The 18,923-nt window shown below is 44.0% G+C and overlaps 1 protein-coding gene across 9 annotated transcripts in view; it reads right to left on the bottom strand.

Moving 5' to 3' along the window:
• Window positions 1-18,923, bottom strand: part of NAV1 (neuron navigator 1) — a 526,544-nt gene that overhangs the window by 105,098 nt on the left and 402,523 nt on the right. For all 9 annotated transcript variants that reach the window (XM_056557725.1, XM_056557730.1, XM_056557732.1 and 6 more), the window contains 3 exons: window positions 17,931-18,026; window positions 17,677-17,842; window positions 17,340-17,575 (listed from right to left, as the gene is read on the bottom strand). In XM_056557725.1, the coding sequence (XP_056413700.1) occupies window positions 17,340-17,575; window positions 17,677-17,842; window positions 17,931-18,026 (498 nt within the window). The remainder of the gene's footprint in view (window positions 1-17,339; window positions 17,576-17,676; window positions 17,843-17,930; window positions 18,027-18,923) is intronic.

Genomic DNA, 18,923 nt, shown 5'->3' with positions numbered 1-18,923 from the left:
GGTACCAAACATGAAGCTGACCTCTTTGTACATGAGTTGAACACTAATACATGGGTTATAAAATTTACCATGCATTATGCAGAAAATTCCATCCAATTTTTAGACCTTGATATCCATAAAACAGTCGATGGCACTATTTCCACGAAGACTTTTTTCAAATCTGTCGATATTAACAGTTTTTTACAGTTCGATAGTGCACATTATCCAAGCTGGCTAAGAGGGGTGCCATTCGGCCAATATTTACGAATTCGCAGAAATTGTACTTCTGATTCAGATTTTATTTCTCAAGCTGAGGTTTTAAAACAACGCTTTATACAAAAGGGCTATCCTAAATCGCTTCTTACCAAGGCATATGTGAAGGTGAAAGATAAAAAACAATCTGATTTGGTTACATCTATTTCCAAAAAATCCAGTACCAAACAGCCTCATAACCCCTTTAGATATAATTTTGTTACGAATTTCAATATTGAGGCATCTAATATTAGAAAAATATTAACTAAAAATTGGCCCATTATTCAAAATGATAAAATTCTAAACCAATTAATTCCCCCAGTCCCTAATGTCACCTACAGACGTTCCAAAAATCTCAGCAATTTATTAGCCCCCAGCAGATTTTCCGAACATCGTACACCACAGAATTCCTGTTCTATTAAACCGTATTGTTTTTCTTGTAAAAAAAAGTTGCTGCCTTTGTTGTGAATGGATCATGCAAACTGATACTTTTTCTTCCTTTTTTACACAACAAACATTTAAAATTAAGGATTCACTAAATTGCGACACCACTTTTGCTATCTATCTATTAACCTGTGGTTGCGACCGCCAATACGATGGTCGTACCACACAAACAGTGCGCTCCAGGATGAACAAACACAGATGGAACATAAAACATGGTTTTTTGTTGCATAGTTTGTCCCGACATTTCACTCTTCATCATCAAAAAAACACTGAAACTTTAAAATTAATTATTCTAGAAACTATCCCCATTTATTTACCTAATAGAATACAAAGATTAAACAATCGCGAATCCTTTTGGATTCACAAACTACATACTTTGCACCCTCAAGGTTTTAACGAATGTATCGATACAGTTAAATAATTTGATTATTTGGGGTTTAAAAATTTCCCATTTTTTCATATGGATTAATTTCGAAAATATTATACCTTGATTTTTTTTCCGTTCCTTCTGTGCTGTTCACCCTGGAGCGCCCCACTGTGTATTTATTATTTCTTATGTTTTATTATCTAAGTTCTGTTTATTTTCCTTTCTTTTCCACATATAAATACTTTTGTATTTTTTATTTATCTATTGTTTGTTAATTTGGATTTTTGTACGAATATTCACACCCTGCGTTTTCGCCGGTTGCTGTATTCAATACCGCACTAGTTATTCGAGTTCATCTTATTTTCTAAGTAGTGTTCATACATTTCCTTCTGGTCAGTTGCGATTTGGTTTACCGCACTGTCATCTATTTATTCTTTATTTTATTTTAATAAGGCAGCGATATACAATTAAATAATTTTTCTATCCCTTGAATTAATATACATAACTCTTTATATCATATACATTTTTTGAAATAATATCCAACTTGTGTTGTTGAATGCCGCACCGGTGACTAAGCGGTGTGACTTCTTGAGTCGCTTGTGGTGTTATATTCACACCACATGCGATAATTATATTATATTATATATATCTATATATATATGTTTACAGGATTGCATTGTGCTTTCATATTGCTGTTTTATTACTATTTTTGTGATTTCTGTTTATCTATTTATATTTATTTATATCTATCTATATATTTTTTTCATACATTGTCATATGGATATGTAATTCTATGTAACAACTTTTTCAAAAAGTACTCTAATGGTTAATTCCTGGAGGTATATATATCTGTTACCAGCCTTCCCTTGTCATGCCTGATGAAGCTGTGCATGCGCAGCGAAACGCGTTGCATCTAATAAATCCATTGATTTTACTTGGCTGTCTGATGGTTCCTCTCTGCGCCAGACAAACTCCTGACTCCCTGGTCATTCGCTTTTGATTCTACTCTTACCCAGGAGGGCTGCAGTGGACCTTCTTTCATATCTCTTCTGCTCTTAACCTTGTTGTGTGTGGGCGCACAACCAACTTCGGTAATCGGCTTGGGAATTACCGTCCCCTACCCCCACCTGCAAGATCTACTGATCCCACACATGAGGCGCCTTCCTTTCTTTCTCTAGACTATACTCGCATTGACTGGCTTCTAACACCAGTTCTTTACCTCGGCTGTTGTACGCTCGCCACATAGTATCCGCATGTATTGCGCACAAATCCTTTATTAGGCGTCGCATTCTTTTGTTGGCCTCAGGCATTAAACGTGATAAGACACCCAGATAGCGTTGGAAGCTAAATTACACCGTCTCACTTTTGCACATCAGCAGGACCCACCTCCCTTCCTGTACAGAGTGGTGCTGGATACCAGGGCGCAGCTGGACGCGTTACTGTCAACTAAGGTCGAGAAAGCTTTACGGTGGACCAAAGCGACCTACTACAGGTATGCCAATAAACCGAATCGCCTGCTGGCTAGCATGCTAAAAAAAGACTACTTCCTTTAATAGGGTCCATAGCCTTCAGCTGCGTCCTGGGCTCCGCACCTCCCACCCTGATAAAATAGCCTCTACATTCCACTCGTTCTATTCTACTCTTTATGCAGAACCTCCCCATTCCCCTTTATTTTCAGACTCTATTCATGATTTCCTCTCTACTATTTCTCTACCTTCTCTTTCTAATGATGCCAGGGAGGCACTGAATGCTTCCATTTCTGCTGAGGAGATTGTATTAGCTATCTCCAAGCTGAAGAAGGGCAAGTCCCCTGGGCCCGACGGGCTCACGGCGGCTTACTACAAGACTTTTAGCACCCTCCTTTTTCCACACCTACATTCCCTATATAATTCACTGATGACACCCACCAGTCTCCCTTCGGAATTCCTGGACGCCCTCATAACTGTGCTGCCCAAGCCCCAGAAACACCATTTGAATGTGGCGAACTATAGACCTATATCATTGTTGAACATTGATTTTAAGTTGCTCACCTCAATTTTGGCTTCCCGCTTGAACAGCTACCTCCCGAGCCTCATTCATATGGACCAAGTGGGCTTTGTCCCCGGTCGACAGGCCCCAGACAATGTTAGAAAAGTGCTCTCTCTTATTCAGTGGTCTAAGGCCACTTCTTCTCCTTTGTCGGTGATTTCCTTAGATATAGAAAAGGCTTTCGATTGTGTCTCTTGGAGGTATCTGTTCGGGGTTTTAACAAAATTTGGTATAACTGGTCCTTTTGCGCAAGTGCTATCACCTCTCTATTCTTCCCCTCTGGCCTATCTTAAGCTCCCCTCCACCTCCCCCCAACCCATCACTATCACCCACGGTACCCATCAGGGGTGCCCCTTATCTCCGGCCTTATTCGCATTGGTGATGGAACCCTTGGTGCCTAAAATAAGGGCAAACCCTGATATAAAAGGCGTAACAATTTCGTCCTCAGAGTATAAAACGTCACTTTTTGCGGACGATTTACTTCTGACGATCACTGAGCCCCTGGTGTCCCTCCCTAATCTGTTTTCTCTTCTTGATTCTTTTCGGGTTGCTCTGGCCTTCGAGTTAATGCTTCTAAGTCTGAAATTTTATACTGTCAGGTCCCTGATGTCCAGAAGACTCTTATTTCCCTTAACTTCGATTTTAGGGATTCCTCTTCGGGTCTTCTTTACCTAGGAGTTAAACTTACTGTTACGCCGAGCGCTCCGGGTCCCTGCTCCTCCCCGGAGTGCTCACGGCGTTCCTCTCTCTGCAGCGCCCCGGTCGGACCCGCTGACCGGGAGCGCTGCACTGACACTGCCGGCGGAGATGCGATTTGCATAGCGGGACGCGCCCGCTCGCGAATCGCATCCCAAGTCTCTCACCTGTCCCGGTCCCCGGCTGTCTCGTCCTGGCGCGCGCGTCTCCGCTCTCTAGGGCGCGCGCGCGCCAGCTCTCTAAGATTTAAAGGGCCAGCGCACCAGTGATTGGTGCCTGGCCCAATCAGTCTGATTAGCTTCCACCTGCTCCCTGTCCATATAACCTCACTTCCCCTGCACTTCCTTGCCGGATCTTGTTGCCTTTGTGCCTTGAGAAAGCTATCACTGTGTTTGCCATTTCCAGTGTTCCTGACCTCTTGCCGTTGCTATTGACTACGAACCTTGCCGCCTGCCCCGACCTTCTGCTACGTCTGACCTTGCCTCTGCCTAGTCCTTCTGTCCCACGCCTTCTCAGCAGTCAGCAAGGTTGAGCCGTTGCCGGTGGATACGACCTGGTTGCTATCGCCGCAGCAAGACCATCCCGCTTTGCGGCGGGCTCTGGTGAAAACCAGTAGCAACTTAGAACCGGTTCGCCGGCACGGTCCACGCCAATCCCTCTCTGACACAGAGGATCCACATCCAGCTAGCCGAATCATAACAGTAGATCCGGCCATGGATCCCGCTGAAGTGCCGCTGCCAAGTCTCGCTGACCTATCCACGGTGGTCGCCCAGCAATCCCTACTGATCGCCCAACAAGGTCACCAGCTGTCGCACTTGATCAAAATGCTACAGCAACTTCAGTCACAGCTACATCAGCTGCTACAGCAACAACCATCTCCTCCGCCGGCTCCTGCACCTCCTCCGCAGCGAGCGGCCGCTCCTAACCTCCGCTTGTCCCTGCCGGACAAATTTGATGGGGACTCTAGACTCTGCCGTGGTCTCCTGTCTGGGAAGGCCCTGTCATGGGCCACACCGCTCTGGGCACCTCTCTCACTGTATCCTTTGCAATCTACCCCTGTGCCTTCCGCCGAGGAGGCTATGCAAGTGGATTGGTCTCGCCTGACCCATGAAGAGAGGACTCGCCGCAGAGATAAAAATTTATGTCTGTACTGCGCTAGTACCGAACATTTCTTGGTGGATTGCCCTATTCGTCCTCCACGTCTGGGAAACACACGCACGCACCCAGCTCACATGGGAGTGGCGTCTCTTGGTCTGAAGTCTGCTTCTCCACGTCTCACTGTGCCCATACGGATTTCTCCTTCTGCCAACTCCTCCTTCTCAGCAGTGGCCTTCTTGGACTCTGGTTCTGTGGGAAATTTTATTTTGGCCTCTTTTGTTAATAAGTTCAACATCCCTGTGACCCGTCTCGCCAGGCCGCTCTACATTTCCTCGATCAACAGAGTAATATTGGACTGCACTGTGCGTTACCGCACAGAACCCCTGCTCATGAGCCTTGGACTGCATCTCGAAAAAATTGAACTTTTTGTTTTGCCCAACTGCCCCTCTGAAGTGCTCCTCGGTCTGCCATGGCTCCAACGCCACTCTCCTACCCTTGACTGGACCACCGGGGAGATCAAGAGCTGGGGTGCTTCTTGCCACAAAAAATGCCTCACGTCTGCTCCCAGTCCCATCAGTCAAACCTCAGTGTCTCCTCCTTTACCTGGTCTCCCCAAGGCCGATCAGGACTATGCTGTGTCCCCTCCTCATAGCCCCCTTCCTGGTAACACTCTGCCCCGTGCCAAGCTTCACCCTCTTCCCCCCCTCCCCACTCCCATGCTTTCTGGTTTGCCCGCTGTTGATGAGGTTTCCCGGGACTTCTCCACCGTCTGGAAAGAGACTCAAAAATCCCTCATACAGTCCTCATCCCGGATAAAGAAGCATGCCGATAAAAAAAGAAGAACTCCTCCTGTCTTTGTTCAAGGAGACAAAGTGTGGCTCTCCGCCAAGTATATCCGCTTCCGTGTCCCCAGTTATCAACTGGGATCATGTTATCTTGAACCCTTTAAAATCAAGTGCCAAATCAATCCTGTCTCCTACAAACTCCTTCTTCTCCCTTCTCTCCGTATTCCTAATGCTTTTCATGTCTCTCTCCTTAAACCGCTTATCCTTAACCGCTTCTCTCCCAAGGTTGTTGCTCCTACTCCTGTCTCCGGGTCCTCAGATGTGTTCTCGATTAAAGAAATTCTCGCGTCTAAGACGCTCAGTGGTAAAAAAAATTTTTTTGTAGATTGGCAGAATTGCGGCCCTGAGGAGAGGTCATGGGTACCCGAGGATAACATTCTCAAGAAGGACCTAATTCACAAAATTTCAGGTTCCAAAAAGAGGGGGAGACCCAAGGGGGGGGGTACTGTTACGCCGAGTGCTCCGGGTCCCTGCTCCTCCTCGGAGCGCTTGCGGTGTTCCTCTCTCTGCAGCGCCCTGGTCGGACCCGCTGACCGGGAGCGCTGCACTGACACTGCCGTCGGAGATGCGATTTGCATAGCGGGACGCGCCCGCTCGCGAATCGCATACCAAGTCTCTCACCTGTCCCGGTCCCGGCTGTCTCGTCCTGGCGCGCGCGTCTCCATTCTCTAGGGCGCGCGCGCGCCAGCTCTCTAAGATTTAAAGGGCCAGTGCACCAGTGATTGGTGCCTGGCCCAATCAGTCTGATTAGCTTCCACCTGCTCCCTGTCCATATAACCTCACTTCCCCTGCACTTCCTTGCCGGATCTTGTTGCCTTTGTGCCTTGAGAAAGCTATCACTGTGTTTGCCATTTCCAGTGTTCCTGACCTCTTGCCGTTGCTATTGACTACGAACCTTGCCGCCTGCCCCGACCTTCTGCTACGTCTGACCTTGCATCTGCCTAGTCCTTCTGTCCCACGCCTTCTCAGCAGTTAGCGAGGTTGAGCCGTTGCCGGTGGATACGACCTGGTTGCTACCGCCGCAGCAAGACCATCCCGCTTTGCGGCGGGCTCTGGTGAAAACCAGTAGCAACTTAGAAACGGTCCGCCGGCACGGTCCACGCCAATCCCTCTCTGACACAGAGGATCCACATCCAGCTAGCCGAATCATAACACTTACCCCCTTGCTCCAAGAGTTATACGCTAAAAATTACCCTCCCCTTTACTCCTCTGTGCGCTCAGACATGGCGAAATGGGGCTACCCCTATCTCTCCTGGATCGGGAGAATTAATGTTGTTAAGATGGTGATCCTGCCCAGATTGCTGTATTTGTTCCACTCTTTACCTATACCTATTATTAGGCGCGACATTGTGGCACTCCAGAAGGATGTCTTCGCTTATGTCTGGGCGCACAGATGAAACCGCATTGCCCGCCCCGTGATGCACTATAGTCGGAGGGTTGGTGGCCTGTCGGTCCCCCACTTTCTCAAGTACTATTACGTGGCTAGGCTGGATCAGTTGGCCCTTATTAATGTCCGGCAGGGGGCACCCTGGTGGGTTACATTGGAGGAGACCTTGTTACTCCCTCATTCCTACCGAGCCCTAATGTGGTCTTCATGCTCCATCTCCGATTTGCTCCCTTCTTCGGCGTTGGTTGTCCTTTATTCGCTGTCTCTCTGGCGTCAAGTACATTTTAAGTTTCTGCTGCAGTCTTCCCTTTCCCCCCTCCTTCCTTTCCTCTCTAACCCTCTTTTTCCTCCTGGTATTACCCCCACAAGTTTTTCTTGGTGGATTCAGAATAACCTGATCTGTCTTCACAATCTTACCAGACGACAACAGCTTTACTCTTTGGACCTATTTCATATTGCACACTCTCCACCTCCCAGTGAGTTTCTATGCATTAGACAGATTTTTTCCTTCCATAAGGCCCTACTCCCTGCACCATCACTGATTTCCCCGACATTCTTTGAGACTTGTATGCTGTACACGCCTGACAGGGTGGGATTACTGTCTTTGTTGTATGCCCATTTGAATGCCCCCCCACCTGGCGGGAAGCTGAAGTTTATGATCGAATGGGAACGTGACTTGGGCACTACCCTGTCTCTTGAACAATGGAGAGGTTGTTGCGAAACCTTGAGTCAAGGAAGTTGGCAGGGGTCCCTGATGGACCTATTTGGTCCCGGCCAGATTACATACTATATACCCACTTGTCTCACTTATGTGTTTTCGTAGTTGTGGCATGCTCGGCACGATGTATCATGTGTGGTGGTCGTGCCCTGTGGTAGATTCTTTGTGGGCTAGGGTCCGCGATCTTTTAACCTCTATTTTGGCATGTCATATGCCGGAGACGCCTGCCTTCTGTCTGTTAGGCTTAAAACCGACCAGAATGAAGTTCAAGACGTTCCGTTTAGTTCAGCTCATTCTCCTGGCCACCAGGATCCATATAGCATCCCAATGGAAACAACAGTCCCTACCTTTCTCGGGGGTTTTACAAAGAATTAACACTATAATGTTATATGAGAAACTGACTGCAATTAGGGAGGATGTGGTATCTCGTTTTGAAGAGGTGTGGGAGCCCTGGCTCACTTCCTCTCATGGTCCTGATATGCGCCATAGCCTGTCGCTGTACTAACTGTATGGGTCTGTGCTCCCGCCCGGGACAGTATTTTGTACTTGCATTATACGATGTCTGTATATCTCTATGTACAGCACTGGTTTGGTTCACTTTTGTGGGTCATGTTGACCTTACATCATCTAGTTTATTGCTTGTACTTGTGTTCACTTCTTTTTGAATCAATAAAAGCTTCATGGTTTGACCATTAAAAGATACACAGGGATATATATAGCAAAAACGCTAAAAACAAGTGATTGACATGCCTAGGGCACGCATAGTGGTGACGTGCAGTGTAAACATTGACTGACAACTTCGCCTGTGATGTCCGTATGTACCAAATAAATACTTGAAAACTTCATTTGAGGTGTGATCACCAGGTTCCTGGAAGTATCTTTGCCCGATCAGGCATTTAATATAAAAAGTAAAAATAAAGTAAAGTGGAAAAGTTCTTATCTATTTCAAACTTGATCATGTAATCTTGTGCTGTAGAGATAACAATCCTCGCGCACAAATCAGTTAATGTGCAAAAGGCTGGTCATGAGCATTGGTAGTATTACGGGGAACTGCTGCGCTGCGGAGACACAAAGAACTCGCACATGCGCCCACTGGGAATAAAAGGCAGATCATGGACATAGACAGTATTCCGGTCTCTCAGGGACTGCAGCGCTGCAGAAAAAATTGTATTACACGCATACGCCGGCTGTAGGTGAACGGCAGATTCTGGGCTTACAAGAGATATTGATCCTATGCTGTGTTCACAATTTTGGGGGACTTTTACGTTGATAAATTCTAGCTATTTGTGGCTATATATCAGGGCAAGGTAAGGTGTGCTTGCTGTTCTGTAGACCCAGAATCTCTGACTATTTGGTACAAGTCCAAGTGAAGACTTTTTGTTTGAGATAACGAGTATGTGATAAATGAAATGCATATCGCTCTCATATCGCATAATATTTATGTTTAATTTTATATCATGTGTTCTAGAACTTATTTATTTTATACTAATAAGGAGATACGATGTAGTTAAATATTAGATTTAAGTTGAAAGTTACTATGGTTATATTAGGAGAAACTAGATGAGAGAGAAAAAAAAGAGGGAAGCACCCTCATTCTGGTGTAGGATTACCATGTTCAAGGGCTGGAGGATGGAGTAAATAATCTTGAAACAGTCAGGGACAGACAAATGTTTCTATACATTTTCAATCCCTTCATTCAAACCATAAGGATAAAGTGTGTCCATCTTATAAATCCAAAAGGATTCCAGTCTCCTCATGCTGTAAAAACGGTCTTAGGCATTTGTAGGTATTTTCTCTAGGGCTGTGACTGTAAAGGCTGTGAAAACACTAATATGACTTTACATGGCGTGACATGACACGCTGTGTTTTAAAAACTTGTGGAGTACATTATAGCGGTGGTTGTTCATCCTGTTTTTTAGTTGTTGAGTAGTTCTTCAAATGTACTGTAATTTACAGTCACATTCTATGAGGTAGATCCCATGTGTACATGTACAATCTAGCCTTGCATTTATAGAAAAGGTCTCCTTTGTGTTATTGCTGGTGAATATTGTAGCTCCATGGTTAACATTGACACATAGTTTTCAAGTCTTGACCCCACATTTGTAGCTGGCAGGTAATGCTCTCTTGAAGTCACTTTGATCATTTCCAGTAGTCTTTGAGGATCCTTTGCTGGGCTCCCTTAGACGACTAGGGGCTACAATATCCTTAATGGTTCTAGCTCGTCTATAGGTAAAGGCTGTTTTTTTTGGGATAAGTTTATTTAGAATTGGGTTCAGTAGAAGTATATTCCAATGTTTCTCCATGGTATTTCTTATTTACTGGTGACCTGCTGCATATTTAGTGATAAACTTATATTTGAGGTTACTGTTCTCTTTATCTGTTGTGGCTTACATTTTTCGCTGTTTAACAGCTCCGGGTGTATTGTTCAGCGTCCTCTTGTATGCTGATTCGATAATAGTTCTGGGGTAGCGTTTTTCTACCAATCTGTTCCTGATGACATAGCTCTGGCCAATGTAGTCTGCTGTTTTAGTGCAGTTACGTCGAATCAGATGAAACTGGCCATAAGGAATGTTCTTCTTCCACTTTTGCAAGTGGCAACTTTTGAAATCTAGAAGACTGTTACAATCAACACTCTTAAAATATGTTTTGGTGATGATGTCACTATTTTCTGATGATAGTTCTACATCCAAAAATTCTATTTTTAAGTCTGTGTAATTTCCTTAAAAGGATAAGTTCCAAGTATTTATATTTGTATTTAGATGGTTCGTGAATGCTGTGAAATCTTCATCGGTGCCACTCCAGATGAACAGAAGGTCATCTATATACCTTCTGTAGAACTTTATGTATTCTTTCCATGGGTGTTTGGTGTAAATATATTCTGACTCATATCCTCCCATGTAAAGATTAGCAAAGGATGGGGCAAATTCTGTCTGGATGTATGTCTTGTCCTGAAAATGGAAGTAGTTATGTCTCAAAATGAAAGAGATACTATCTGTTATGAAAGTATTCTGTTCCGTTGGCATGGAGGGGTCTAGGTCCAGTACTGCTGCTATAACATTAATGTTAGAGTATAGTGTAGTTACATCACCTTACCTTTCCCTGATATATATACACAAATAGCTCAAATTTATCAGCGCAAAAGTCCCCCACAATTGGGAACACAGCATAGGATCAGTATCTCCTGTAAGCCAAGAATCTGCCGTTCACCTACAGCCGGCGCATGCGTGTAATACTATTTTTCTGCAGTGCTGCAGTCACGATCTGCCTTTTATTCCCAGCGGGCGCATGCGCAGGTTCTTTGTGTCTACGCAGCACAGCAGTTCCCCACACTACTACCCACGCTCATGACCAGTCCTTCGCATACTAACTGATGCGTGCGCGAGGATTGTTATCCCTGCAGCACAAGATTACATGATCAAGTTTGAATTACATAAAAACTTTTCCATTTTACTTTATTTTTACTTTTTATATTAAATGCCTGATCGGGCAAAGATACCTCCAGGAACCTGCTGATCACACCTCAAATTTTATGAAGTTTTCAAGTATTTATTTGGTACATACGGACATCACTGGTGAAGTTGTCAGTCAATGTTTACACTGCACATCATCACTATGCGTTTGTAGCTGAGGAGGAACATGCCCCAGACCCGTCAATCACTTGTTTTTAGTGTTTTTTTGTTGTTGCTATATATACCCTATGTATCTTTTAACTTGCATATGCCATTTTAACATTGAGAAAGAGACAGTGCTAGTCTCAAAACACATTTGTTTGTTGGCTCAATAAATGTACAGTTTCACTATACTACGTGTACTGTGAAGATCTTGGACAAGGATTGCGCTGCTGATGCCCAGACCTTTTTGAAGTTTTCTCCTACTGCAATGCTATGCCATAGCTTAGTATTGATCAGTGTCATTGGTGCTCGATTGCTTCAGCCTGCTGAGGCTGACTGGAGCATTGCTTCAACGATTGGATGGCAAGGAGGCAGGTAAGGGCCCTTCCACAGTCCTCTCAGCTGATCGGGTCCCGATCAGCTTCACTTAGCTGCCGGGATGGATTTTTTTCTAGTTTAGACACCGCAAACAAGTTTGATTGCGGCATCTAAGGGGTTAATACTGCGATCAGGGATGTCCAGCATTAAGCTCCTGAGCCCCCATCATAAAAGGGGATCTGACGCAGGGCATACAGGTACGCCCTGTGCCCTTAAAGTAGAACTGTAGTGAAAATGTTTTCACTACCTCTGTGCCCGGGCTGCAAAAACTTAAAAAAACCAAAAAACTAACTCACCTTCCAGTGTTCCCCCGTTGCGCTGGTATCGGCGTCCTGGTCCTCCGATGCTGGTCTTCTTCATGCACTGTAAGAAGCCCGGGCAGCAGGGAGAAGGCGGGGTCCAGGCTCCTTACAGGGACTGCCATACACTGAGTGCAATATGATTCACTGTCCCCAGGAAGCAGGAAAAAGACCAGCAAAGGAGGACCAGGATGACGATACCAGCTCAAAGTGGGAACATTGAAATGAGTTCAAGTTTTTTTTAAAGGGTACCTTTCATCAAAAAAAAACTTTTGATATATTATAGATTAATTTATGCAGAATAACTTTCCAATTGCATGTTATTACAAAATATGCTTCTTTCTATTTAATTTTCCACTTTGAAAAAATTACCACTAGGGGTCTCCCTACCAGTCCTGGCCGCAAGCCCTTTTTATAGATTTCAGACTCATGCTTGAATCCTAAATCTCAAACTGCAGCCGGGACACAGACAAGCTCAGCTGGCAGCTCTGAATCTTCTCCTCTCTGTTTACAAATGCATGCGCACAGAGAAGAAAGACCGGAGCTCAGATAGTAAAATGAATGAGGGCATGCAGTAAGGCAGAGTCAGGAGTATGCCCTGCTGTGCTATGAGCACAGTGCTGGCTCCTGCCTGTTCGATTGACAGGCAGGGAGCAATGCTGAGCTTGTCTGTGTCCCGGCTGCAGTCTGACATTTAGGACTCCAGCATGAGTCTGAAATCTATAAAAAGGGCTTGCGGCCAGGACTGGTAGGGAGACCCCTAGTGGTCATTTTTTCAAAGTGGAAAATTAAATAGAAAGAAGCATATTTTTTAATAATATGCAATTGGAAAGTTATTTTGCATACATTAATCTATAACATTTCAAAAGTTTTTTTGATGAAAGGTACCCTTTAAATAGTTTTTGCAGCCCAGGCACAGAGGTAGTAAAAAATTTTTCACTACGGTCCTCCTTTAAAAGGTTAATCCCTTCCCTGAAGTTCCTTTACCTGAAGTTCCTTTATGTCATCATGTTACTGCGCACTCAGCCTCTTGTAGACCACAGGACAGCTGTATACACTGCTCAAAAAAATAAAGGGAACACTTAAACAACACAATGTAACTCCAAGTCAATCACACTTCTGTGAAATCACACTGTCCACTCAGGAAGCAACACCAATTGACAATCAATTTCACATGCTGTTGTGCAAATGGAACAGACACCAGGTGGAAATTATAGGCAATTAGCAAGACACCCCCAATAAAAGAGGGGTTCTGCAGGTGGTGACCACATACTACTTCTCAGTTCTTATGCTTCCTGGCTGATGTTTTGGTCAATTTTGACTGCTGGCAGTGCTTTCACTCTAGTGGTAGCATGAGATGGAGTCTACAACCCACACAAGTGGCTCATGTAGTGCAGCTATGTCAAGATGGCACATCAATACGAGTAGTGGCAAGAAGGTTTGCTGTGTCTGTCAGTGTAGTGTCCAGAGCATGGGGGCACTACCAGGAGACAGGCCAGTACATCAGAAAATGTGGAGGAGGTCTTTGTTCAAGGAGGAGCAGGAGCGGCACTGCCAGAGCCCTACAAATTGACCTACAGCAGGCCACAAATGGGCATGTGTCCACTCAAACGGTCAGAAACAGACTCCATGAGGGTGGTATGAGGGCCCGACTTCCACAGGTGTGGGTTGTGCTTACTGCCCAACACCGTGCAGGACGTTTGGCATTTTCCAGAGAACACCAAGATTGGCAAATTCACCACTGGTGCCCTGTGCTCTTCACAGATGAAAGCAGATTCACACTGAGCACATGAGTCTGGAGACGCCGTGGAGAATGTTCTGCTGCCTGCAACATCCTCCAGCATGACCAGTTTGGCAGTGGGTTCCTCCTAATGCAAGACAATGCTAGACCTCATGTCGCTGGAGTGTGTCAATCTGAGCTTCTGAGTGACCTTCACAGTCACATAGAGGATCCTGACAACCGCGGTAGCTGCAACAATAATAGGGCCTGAAGCCTCCCAGAGGCGACCCAGGGTGAGGCTCTCCAAATCACTTAGACAAGTCTTTTTTCCTTTTTCTCCCATCCCCACGATTTCATACTCACGTTGATTATTTTTTTCTTTAACATCCCCATGGTGTGCTCTCTGGAGCCTCTATGAAACCTATTTCCTGGTTGGATCATGGGACAGAGGAAGTTTTGGAAACAAATCTTTGCAGGGTGCTCCCCAGACCTGATGGATTTTCTAACTTATACTGTCAAGTTGATTAAAATGATTCTGACTGCAGATCAATGTATATATATTAATACTTATATATTTATATGCCATTTCTAATACTGAAAAAAGATATTTGTTACCTACTCTTAAACTATACACCATGTTCCTGATGTCATGTTCATGATCTTGCTATCTGCTCGTGACTAAGATTGAAACCTTGGAAGATGAAATTTAGAAGACCAAATATTTGAGGAAGATACGGAGCTGGGTTTTTCCAGTCTCCGTATCAGAAACAGATGCCTAAAATATGCTAATATACACAGAGATAAAGCTCAAATAACCAATCAAAATATAACATGCTGATTTTGACGTCATAACTAAACCTTCTCCTTTGTCAAATGTAAAAACCAAATGTACTTCCTGAATTAAACAGAACTTCTTGGGCAGCTGCTTAGTGAGTATGCTGAGAAGGGAGATACTATACCAACATCCTGTCTGGTGTGAATCCCTTGCGCCGGTCCTCAGCATATGCAGCAGTGGTCAATCACATTTTAATGCCTCACCTCGGTCAATCCCTGACAATACTATAAGATGTTTTCTCCTAGCTGCTTACTAGACTTTTTCCTTGCTTACTAGACTTTTTCCTTTATTCAATTCCTTTATGAACGGTTCCTTTCTCCACTCAATACACCGGATAAGGACCTGCATGATGTGTGTGGGCGTGTAGAGTACTTTTCAAGGCTGAAGTACATTAGTGTGGGTTAGTGTGTAAAGGACAGGAGCTGCGACTTTTGTGCGACTTTCAGAGAAAAGTCGCACCTCATGAATGCATCACCAATGGATAAAAATAGTCTAAAGCACTGCAAACTGTAGTTCAGTTTCAGATTTCATCTATGGCTATTGTTGCTCAAAAGTCGCAGGAGAAGTGACAGACTTCTGATGCTACAATTTTAGATTAAAAAAAAGATCTAAAAAGCTTGATGAATTCCCCTCATTGTGCTAGAAAAGTTAAGCTTGCCTCTCCCTCCTCCCCAATGCAATCCTTCCTGTATCATTCTGAGCTACCGGCACGCATCACTTAAAAAGACTGTAAGGCCGCGGAGATATAGGAAGCTTTTTTGCTATGCTAATATGGTACCTGTGTTCTTCCGCTCTCAAATTCTCTTTGATAAGTTGATGTCTAAATTAGGACTTCCCTCCTCCAAACGGCTCCATTATCTACAGTTGAGTCACCACATGGTCTTTTAACTGGGATCGACTGTTGTGTATATATGCTGACCAAGTTTAAATAGCTGTGCCATCAGGGTTCGATGGTCAAGGGCGCCTTTCTCTGACATTTATTCTGTTTTGAACTAATAAGTTGTGCTACTTCCCATAAGTACCTGGGCTTTTGGGAGGAGGTTCTGAACACCCGAATTTTCCTAGCACAATGGAAGTTCATTTAGGAACGGGCATTGAAGGCCTTTATCTGCACTGCCTACAAAGAGACTCAATTTAAGTTACTGATGGGCTGATATCACACCCCTGAATTATTCCATAGGTTGAACTCGGCCATTGCTGGTGCTGTGGGCAGATGGTCAATTGACCTATCATATCTTCTAGTCCTGCCCCTTACTTACTAATTACTGGTCTGAAGTGGAGAGTTTAGTTTCTGAGGTCCTGGACACTGCTGTCCCCCTTGATCCTCTAGTCTACCTTCACCACCTGTCCCCTTGATCCTTGGGTAAGAAACTGTTCAAACTTCTTTTCCATATTCTGTTAGCTTGATTGCAATTTTGGAAGAGGTCTGCTCCTCCATCTCAGCATGACCTTTTCGCTTGCATACAAGAGATTCGATCCCTTGAGTCGCATACTGCCATTGTTCACCTCTATGTGGGAGCCTTGGGATCAATACCCTGACAGGAAGCCCCCCTGAACCCCTATCCTTCCCCTGTATTGATAGGTCAAGATTAAGCGCTGTGTATAGCGTGAAACAGCCCGTCGGCCAATTGCTGTATCCATGACCTGTCTGTCCGAATAAAAGTACATATTTGCACATATGATTAGTGCCATCGGATAATTTCTTTACTGCATATCTATTCCCCTGTATACTTCCACCCTCTGTTTTTTGTGTTGTTCATCCTTTATGTTGTCTGTTGTCTTCTCTGTCTGAAAGTGCATTCACACCACATTTGTGCAATATAGTGACGGTGATCAGCATATTTTTTAAATGCATCAGTTTTATTGACGGACTAAAAACTGTGGCAGACCATGGTTTTCAGTCCTGCAACAAAACCGAAAGCGGTTAAATAATTAGTCGACTGGAGTCACTAAGTTGTAATACAACAAACAACCTTAGGACAGGTGTGGTGCTATTTTTAGCAAGATATAAGCTCTGGTTTTCTTTTCCTGGATAAGCCTTTTAAGTCTGAGAGATCTACTTGTTTCCTATGGGTAACTCTTTCTTGTTTCCAGTCTTATTTTTAGATTTATTGTATTAATTAACTAATCAAACTTTATTAATCTTGATCTATATTGTTGCTGACTTTAAAGTAATACTTTTGATATATCATGTTGCTATATTATGCAGTCAGAGTCTTAATATTGCAACCTCTACCGATCCTAAAATATAGCCAGGTGAAGCATGTTTCGGTGCTTGCTGGAGACCGGCTCTATAGATTATAATGGAGCTTTTCTCCTGCAATGAGGTGAAGAGAGCGCTGAGCCAGGAAGTGAAACATACTGCCACAACTTGGCTATATCTAAAGATCCCTGGAGGTCTCAGTACTGAGACCCCAATCAATCAAAACTTTCGACATCTGTACATGACATGTCATTTTTTGTTTCTTAACAGTAACAATCCATTTCTATGTTGCTAATTTTAACAGGTGTTTAGCCATAAAATATTAGTAGAAATATTTTGATCATTTGTTGAATACTACCTGTTACTTCATTCTGAACTTCACTTTTGCTTTTTGATTAACATGTATTTACTGTCAGCAGAGAAAAACTAATGCTTGTTAAAAGTAAAAAAGATTAGTATAGAAAGTAAAAATCACTAACCTTGCAAGACTGCTGATGCATGTTGAATGCAGTAACAATGCCTTCAGAGACCTCTCGTCCTGATCTTTCAACCAAATATTCAGCCAGTCTATGTGCTAGGAAGCTTTTCCCAGTCCCACTTGGCCCAGACAACAGCAGACGTCGATGCTTAAGCAACAAACTAACATAGTGCTGGAGCATTGGTTTAGGGATAAGTGACTCAAACACAAGTAGGTCAACACATCTCTCCTTCAGGCCTGAGCATAGACATTGCAGGAAGAAAAAAAATATCCAAATGTGAGTTTTAGATTTTGAAAAGTAAACAACATACCAAATATGCCTAGACTTGGTGTACAACCTTTTAAGTGTAAAATAACAGTTGTAGCACTGCGCAGGTTCCTGGAAGGGAGAGTATCAGAAGCTTGAGTATCTAGATCTCTCTTCACATGCCCTAGGTTGTATCCACTCACAGAATCTCTTCCTAATCCCAATGTAGCTCCTGGGTCAACCTGATTTACATAATCCTGCAAGGAAAGATACACCATTAAAGGAATTTTTATTTAGCATCCAAAATGAGTAAAACTAACAACAGTGCTGTGAAAATAAAGTTACCTGAAAGATTTGGCAAACAGCATCATCAAGGCTTTTCCAGTCAGCTTTGTTACTAATTTTTACATAGCCCAATAAGAACTCTTGCTGCTTCAGATCCTAAAATATAAATAATGACTAATAAAATGAACCAGGCATAAATCTTTATTGGCCATATATTTGTTAATCCAAATATGATTTGCTTTTTTTAACCATGAATGCAAAAAATAATAGTATAACACAGTGATTCCCAACTGGGGTGCCTTAGTGCGATGGGGTGTCAGCAAGTATATGAATTTGAAGCATGGTATCCTGACAACATCTATATAATACGGTTGTTTAACATTATGCACCATTTTTAATGGTGGGGTCCTTGAGGTTGGGTTGTTTGCTCTATAAAGTTATTGGTTATTCACTGATACCCTACGGTGTAAAATGCATTTCAACCTCGGATTCTCACACAACTATGTATATTGCCGGCAGGCCCAGCCAGGGCTATTGGGACCCTTTGGTGGAAATAATGGCGCAAAAATGTAATAAAAAAAAAAAAAACTGTCCCGAAACATTCCCGTTTTTGGGGTAATTTTCCTCTGTCCCAGAACAGCCCCCTCATGTCTCGCTTCTGACTTAAACTTTTCTGCTCTGCACACTTTACTTGCAAAACAGGGAAGATTGCTGGGGCCTGCAGCCGCTGCCACTTTAGGAGAGCAGGACATGCTGCATGAAGGCACGTCCTGCGCTACATGACATTCCAACCCCCCCACCCCCCCCGCAGCCATCAAATCGCGGGACTGACATCACCCCCTCTCCAGCCGTCAAAATCACAAGAATGACATCAAAACCATGCCCCCCTTGGCTGTCAAGTCAAGGCACCAACTGGGAGAGTGGCAAGCTCACTGGAAGCAGTATATAGAAGAGCTTGCTTTAAAGGGGTACTCCAGCCCTAAGACATCTTATCCCCTATCCAAAGGATAGGGGATAAGATGCCGGATCTCTGGGGTCTCGCCGCTGGGGATC

Source organism: Hyla sarda, chromosome 2 (genome assembly GCF_029499605.1).
Source record: "Hyla sarda isolate aHylSar1 chromosome 2, aHylSar1.hap1, whole genome shotgun sequence".
In the NCBI taxonomy this organism is placed as follows: domain Eukaryota; kingdom Metazoa; phylum Chordata; class Amphibia; order Anura; family Hylidae; genus Hyla; species Hyla sarda.
The sequence above is the reverse complement of the archived record's forward strand: the minus strand, read 5'-3'. Positions and strand labels throughout refer to the sequence as shown.